This window comes from Gadus morhua, chromosome 20, assembly GCF_902167405.1.
Source record: "Gadus morhua chromosome 20, gadMor3.0, whole genome shotgun sequence".
Lineage (NCBI taxonomy): Eukaryota > Metazoa > Chordata > Actinopteri > Gadiformes > Gadidae > Gadus > Gadus morhua.
The window spans coordinates 4,796,441-4,804,244 of record NC_044067.1 but is presented as its reverse complement, the minus strand read 5'-3'; the positions used below and the strand labels follow the sequence as shown (position 1 = coordinate 4,804,244).

Sequence of the window (7,804 nt, the reverse complement as noted above, 5' to 3'; positions counted from 1 at the left end):
GTTATGATAAGGATTTCAAGTAATTTTGCAAAAATGGCCAAAAAAGCGAATTCCATACCCAACCTTTAACTTTGACGATTATGTGTTTGAATTGTTGGTTGGTCGAAATATGCTGAAATTATTTTTATATGGAGTCTCAAATTGTTTAACATTGTCATATTGGAGGTACTTACTTGGAGAAAAGACTTTCTATCAGTTTTAGCGAAGATGACGATGATGACTCAGACCGTGAAAGGAAATTATTTCAAGGTCGCGCCTACAGGCCTACATGTTTGTGTGCATTCAAACATGATTTTCTTGAATTGTGAGCTTCTTTGTGGATGTTATGTGTCGCCGCATATGTGAATTTCTACATTGCGTCTCCTGTATTGATCCTGAGTTTCTAAACTGCATTCCAGTTCATTTAAACTGTGGAGGAGATTTGATAGTTTTCATGAGCAACACACCTGTCAAACAAGTTGGTAATTTACATACTGGTCATATTCAATGTTTACTTTGTTTGTATTTGTAAATAAAATAGCCTGCTTTTTATATGTCATGTACACATTCAGTTCTCTAATGTTCATGTCAAGGGTTTGACTTTATCATGACTTCTATCGTGTGAGGAAAGATTGTCTCCGATGTAAACCCACAGTAAATCAAACCTAGTGAAATCACAAAGACACAACGTCTGTATGTCTAATGTCTAGCTCAAAGATAGTTTTTATAATTACAGATCTTGAAAATCCAGAATGAAAAGTATTACTGTACACTGTACCAGTGTAGCAGATATTCACTTGACTAACCAGTCCTGTTAATTTGTCAAGTTTTTATGAGGCCTTCAACTCATTGGATAGTCCCAGTCATTTGAAACTGTTACAGCAGCCAGCACATGCCTGTAATGTATGAACATGGACATGCTACGTATGTAAAGTGCACACCCACGCCTAGCTTAGCATAGCATAGCATAGCATTAGCTCTTCTCTCGAATGTGTTCTCATCAAGGCACAGGTGACCGGTGACAACTAATTGTACACATGAAATATGTTTGTAAAATCTGTTGAAGTCATTCCAAAGATAAAACTATGAGTATGTGCAACTGGCTCCAACTCATCGTGAGATATCGGTCAATATCTATATATATCTATATAGCCTATATATTTATAAACATCTTGCTGTTTTGTCTCTTCTTATCAGATGCGGATCTCGTTATGACATGTTCTCTTGTGCAGTATTTATTGTATATAAGAGTGTGTTATATCAGTTGGTCAATAAATTATTTTTCAATAAGCGTACATGTATTGGCCATTGTTGATTGTTGCTGCACCAGATGTGAATAAATGCTTCTTTAAAATCGTACAGCATTGTAAATAACTGTATAAGATCTATATATTATGGAGGAAATACATTTAAGAGGTTGTTTCGAATCCAGCATTTGGGTGTTTTTGTGTTATATGCTTTGCTTATCAGTTGTGTGAGTTTATGAATCAGACCAGACAGCTGAGTCACCAAAGCTGTCTTATCACTACATTAATGAGTCAGCTAAACCTATGGCAGTCTCGCTTGAAAAGATTTGACTTCCCCGGAAATTTGCCAGCTTCAGTCAAACCTGATGATAAAAACTCCTGCCACAAGCTGTACGAAACTGCACGCATTCAACTGATTAAAAACAAGAAAGTCCGTCCCATCTTTTGTTGCTATGACGTCAAAGGAAGCCCATATTTTAACACATTTCGGCAGATTCAGTCTCACTTCTCAGTTGCAGAAGATGCATATCTGTGTGTGTGTGTGTGTGTGTGTGTGTGTGTGTGTGTGTGTGTGTGTGTGTGTGTGTGTGTGTGTGTGTGTGTGTGTGTGTGTGTGTGTGTGTGTGTGCGTGCGTGTGTGTGTACCCACAATCCTCAAATAAGTAAGTAAAGTAATGTGAACAAAAACTAGGTTTTGTGTCCCTTTTTTACATCAATATTTATTTCTTATTTGAATCAAGTCACATTTGTCCGCATTGTGTCAGCCCGCTATACTTTGGATAAATGTCTTTTAACCACACTTTTAGCCAGTTCCTCCCGTATGTTGTTCTCTCCTCCCTGCCCACATGGCCTGGCTTCCTGTCCGGCTGTGAGCTCTTCCCTTTGATCCGACCTGTCTGATACCTTGGAGCCAGCGACCCGTGGTGTCTGTTTAGAGAGAGTTACACCGGCTCCTGAGGGTCCCTGACAAGACGAATCGTCCTGCCTGCTGGTGCAAAAAGAGGCTCAGGGGTCCAAACCTGAGGCCAGGGGTGTGTGTGTGTTTGGTGAGGGGTGTGTGGGCTGTGTGTTTGGTGAGGGATGTGTGTGTGTGTGTGTTTGTTGTGGAATGTGGGGTCTGGGGGGTACCATTGAAGCAAAGCAAGGTCTGCAGAGTTCGGTGTTGAAATCCCCCACAAAGGTGACACTTCCTCTTTGCATCGCTGCTTTCTGGCACGTCCGTAAACCGATTTGCAAAGAAAGAGGGGCTTTTATTTGAAAAAAGGGTGCGAAAAGAAAGACAAGAAGAAAGTCCTTTTCCTATTCACAGCCGAGAGGCTTTTCACCAGAAATTGTGGAGGGTGGGGGGGTGAGAAGAGATGAGAGAAAGGAAGTAAAAAAAAGGAAAATAAGAATGCATGTGTGCTGTGCAGAGGTACCGCTAACCCCACAGAAGTCACATGACCTGGATTTCCGCTCCGCTACTCTTAAAGCTGCAGCCAACCAAGGGGTGAATCTAAAGCAGAGCAGACAGGTCAGGAAGAAGCAGGGACCTTATGGTCCTCTGAGCACCGTGATAACACGCCATCTAGTCTAAACCATGCAGACCACCACTAACCTCAACCTCGGCCTGGCCCGGCAGGACAGCTGTGTGCTGGACAACCACCCGAGGAAGAAGGGCCATTTGTGGAGCTGGCGCTCCAGAAAGGGGAGCGTCGACGAGACGCAGCCCGAGGCCGGGATGCTGCCCCGGGGTTGGAGGCAGGTGAGAGACCAGCACATACCCAGCAGCAGCAGCAACCTCACACAGTACCATCAACATAAGACACAACTTACATACTGAATGGAGGCAGGTGAGGTGAGAGACCAGCACATACCCAGCAGCATCAGCAGCCTCACACAGTGCCATCAACATAAAACACAACTTACATACTCAACAGTATTCACAGTGTCCACAGTGCAAGACAGAGGCATGGATGCTTCAAGGCTTTGGCGAAGCAAATGTGTTTGGCAAATGTAAAGTCGTTTGTGACTGTGGAAAAGTGATTGCATTTTTTTTTGCATTTGCAGAAAAAACAAAACTCGTTGGTGGATTACTCCGACCCTCTCAGGTAGATGTTTGTTTACGTTCCCGGTTACGTTCTGAAAAACTCATCTTTTGAACAGATTCATAGTCTTCTAAGAAAATGCATTTCAATGTCGACTTTCTTTCTGTTTTTCAAAGGACAATGTGCACATTGGAGAAGCAAGACAACGAATCATTTGGATTTGAAATTCAGGTTAGTTGATCAAGATTTGATCTTATATATTCATGGTCAAAATGCATAACTAAATCATACAACTCGGTACATAGAATCACATAATATTCTTAGTTTTTTTTCCATTGATATATATTTTTGAATACTTTTTGCAATTTGATTTGAACTTTTATTTTATGTCTTCCTTCCAAAAACGAAATGAAAATGCAATCCTGGCCTAGATTTTGTAGTGCAAATGTTTGCAGGACTTTGCTCAGATTATAGCCGTCCATATGTCATGCATTTCTCTTTTGTGTTAGACCTACGGGCTGCAGCCAAGCCACACATCCACGGTAGAGATGTGCACTTTTATTTGCATGGTGCAAAAGGACAGTATTGCAGACTGTGCTGGGCTGACCACAGGTGAACAACAATTGCATGCAAACTCACACACATACACATCATACACATACACACAACAACACACGTGCACAAGCACACATTGGCTCACCTCACCTCCCCTCCCTTTTGTGGTGATAAACCTCTCACTTCAAGTTCAAGATATCTACATCCTTACACGTGCACACCCGCATGCAACCTTCCCCACCTATGTAAACACACACTGTGTTCATAAACACATCTATACGCTAGTCTGGCACTCATGCTTCTCTTGTGAAGTCATTGATATTCTTATATTATGAGTATATCATAGATATATTATGATCTCACAGATTGAGTATCTCCTCTGGGGATCTACCTTTGTCTTTAATGCATATTTCTTTGTGTTTTCTCTGCAAATGGACAATGACACTTTATCTTATAGTACGGTATCCTATCTGGGTTAAAACAACACTCAGTACAATATTGTGCTAAAATACTGCATATTAATTTAACTACAAAGGCTTTTACATACAAGCGCCACACAATGTATTTTTGTTTGCTGACAAACAGATATTCACACAAACCCATGTTCACACAAACACAAGTAAAAAAAACACAAGTTCACAGAAAAAAATGTTCACGCAAACGTCAAAAAACGTGTCAAAAACACACAAGTTCACACAAACACATGTCCACGCAAACACATGTTCACACATTAGGAGATGTTCTCACTGTAGGCTGTTGTGTGTTTGGGTTAGAAGATGTTGATATGTTATGCTCACTGTAGGCTGATGTTTGTTGGGGTTAGGTGATGTTATCCTCACTGTGAACGGGTGGAGCATTGAAGGATCGCCTCATCAACAGGTAGTGGACGCCGTGCGGCAATCCACCAACATACTGAAGTGAGTAACACACAAGCACGCACACACACACAAATACACACACACAAACACACAGACACACGCTGGGACACACACACACACACACACACACACACACACACACACACACACACACACACACACACACACACACACACACACACACACACACACACACACACACACACACACACACACACAAACACTTGTTTGAGATCCTGAGTCAGAACTGCCTTGTGTCGAAGATGATTGATTATCAGTTGAAGGAGGAAGTGCACAAGGGTTAACTTTTATGCTTTGTGTGTGTGTGTGTGTGTGTGTGTGTGTGTGTGTGTGTGTGTGTGTGTGTGTGTGTGTGTGTGTGTGTGTGTGTGTGTGTGTGTGTGTGTGTGTGTGTGTGTGTGTGTGTGTGTGTGGTTCCCAGGATAGAGACGACGTTTGGTACCATCATGAAGAGGATTGAGCTGGAGAAGAAAAGGAACTTAATGAAGGTGTGTTTACCTAGTCTACCTAGTACCTGTTAACTTGTTGCACACACACACACACACACACACACACACAAACACACACACACACACACACACACACACACACACACACACACACACACACACTGCTTCACATGCCCCCATACGCATGAAAACACACACACACCAAAATTTGTAATCTACTTTTATCATTCGTTTCATGTCGATTCCACGATTAGTGATATATTATAATAACAATGTGTGGTATTTAATTTCAGAAAACACTACGAGAGAAATGGGAGGAGCTACAGACGCTTGTTTTACAGGAAGCGCGTCTCACGCACGGTGAGTGGGACCTGCCCAGCGCGGCGTACCGCACGGCTTCCTCTCTCTCGCGCTGCAGGGCTCGCTGCTCTACAAGATGTGTTGTGCTTCTGGTGTGAAACTAACGGGTTCCCGTCAGAGAGAAGCAGTTACCTGTCACTAGTGAGACGTTTGAGGACGTCGGTGTTGACGTGTTATGAGCGACATCCGTTATACCATCAAGAATGGAAAGAATATAATATTGGCACTGAATTATTCTATTTATATACCTTTTTTTTTTTGTTGCATTTGTAATGCTTATTTTCATTAGAACCACCCATTCTAACCCTATCTGGATCTTCTAAAACCCAAGTTACAGTGTTGTGCTCTGGTACCGGCAGAGAGTTCAGGAGGTCAACGTGTAGACAGAATCTCCAGCCTCTCGTTTCCATGAGGGACAGCTACTCTAACTGACCGTTGAAACAACAAAAAACACTTGTCATGCATACATTTTATTTATTTTCGTGCTGGTGTTTTTCATTTTTTGGCAGACTCCACAGACAGCACCCCAACTCCCTCCACTGACTCGCTGGTGTCTACCGACGGCTTCGTGGGCGGCGGCGGTCCTGGTGGTCCGAGGGACAGCAGCTACTGGAGCGCGGCGTCTGAGGACGGCGACCAGGCCAGCGTGTTCGGGGACGCCGGGTTCTCCCCGAGCCCCGTCAGCGCGCCCGGCGACAACGACGACTGCTTCTTCTCTCAGGGGTTCGAAGACCGCCAGGAATCCAGGAGGAAGCTCAAGTCTTCCGGGTCCTTCTGTGTCCGTGTCGTGGACCGCACCAGCAGCTCCGGGAGCAGCTCGTCGTCCCCGTCCTACTGGGACAACCGCAGGGCCTCCAGCGCGTTCGGGACCCTCCCGAGGAAAGGGGGGAAAGGCAGCGTCCGCAGACACCTCCTGAAACTCATACCCGGCTTCAGTCGCTCGCTCGACCAAGACGTCGTGGAGGAACTGGATCCAGACAGACCATGTCGCCTGGACAGGGTCTTCAGCGACGGACAGTATCAACAGAAAAAGGCAACAAAGTCCTTTTCTTGAGGCAGAAGGAAGCGAAAAGACACTTATTATGTGTGTGGCTGTGTAGGTCAGTTCGTCTGAAGGTCAGGAAGACTGGAGTGCTCAGTGTCAGTGTTTTGAATGTGAAAAGAGGATGAAGGCTTAAGGTTTTAAGACTTTCTGTAAGCATTCAGATTGCATTTGTGGAGTGAGTCAAGGTCTGCTTTGCCTTGAATGAGAGGCGTTTGTTATAAAATGAAAAGCATTAACTATTAACACATTAACTATGACCATACTCTCCTTATACTCAGACGCAGCTTTCAGTGTTATGTTAGTGTATGTCTAATGTATGTTGACCCTCACCTGGAGCAGAGCATAGTGAATGTAACCAATGAGCATCAAGCCCTATCTTTTTCTCAAGTATCAATATAAGTCTCTGAGGACGAGTGTAGCCTGTAGCCTATAGGTCAAAATAAAGGTCATCCATCTGGTCTATACATTAGGCTACATGGAAAAAATGTACTTGCATATCAGAAATACAAATTTGTAATTATCATCATGACTTCGTCATGCATTATTGTGTTTGTTGAGCTAAGAAAATGAAACCATTTCATATAATCTTAAATCTGATGCTTGTATAAAAAGGCGTTTGTAATGAAATGACTGTGCAGTGTTTGGGGTGTTTGAGAATACTCTTAGACTAGATGGATACTTTCCAGCGTGGGAGACAGTGCATGTAGCCTACCGTGTGATAACTTGAAGCCGACATATTCTAACCATATGAGAGTTCTGAACCGCATGAGTGTCTTCTCCACAGCTGCAGGATGTGGCATAGGTAAGGAGGACAACCTACTTGAGGACCTTAGCAAGCAAAAACATACTGCACATCATCCGTTTGTAACTTTTTTTCATTTTTTTCTTGTTTTTTTTAACAAAGAATGGTAATTCTTTTAAATGCCTTCAAACCGTTTAGAAAACATAGTGTTTCTAGGTTTTAACCAGCAGATGGCGACGCACACCCGTTATATTTGAACGCACCCTTATGTTTTTCAGTCTTGTGCTTCTAAATAGCTCAGATGCTGAACATGTTTATGGGGTAAAGCGATTTGCAAAAATGTCTCTTTGCATTTTCCTTTTCTGAATAAAGAATTAAACAATATGATCGTCAATAAAAGTACAAACATAACCAAACATTTTAGCACTTTTTAGAAAAGCAATTTTCACAAGTTTCTCAACAAGCTGTGTGAGTGGCTGAAACGCTATACAGATTGAAACA

General features: G+C 42.9%; 1 protein-coding gene across 1 annotated transcript; it reads left to right on the top strand.

Moving 5' to 3' along the window:
* Window positions 1–2,635: 2,635 nt before the first annotated feature.
* Window positions 2,636–7,687, top strand: cytip (cytohesin 1 interacting protein). Its single transcript, XM_030343888.1, has 8 exons — window positions 2,636–2,970; window positions 3,276–3,316; window positions 3,430–3,484; window positions 3,763–3,865; window positions 4,632–4,725; window positions 5,129–5,195; window positions 5,450–5,516; window positions 6,026–7,687. The coding sequence occupies exons 1-8, from the start codon at window positions 2,806–2,808 to the stop codon at window positions 6,568–6,570; spliced, it is 1,137 nt and encodes a 378-aa protein (XP_030199748.1). The 5' UTR covers window positions 2,636–2,805; the 3' UTR covers window positions 6,571–7,687.
* Window positions 7,688–7,804: the final 117 nt, after the last annotated feature.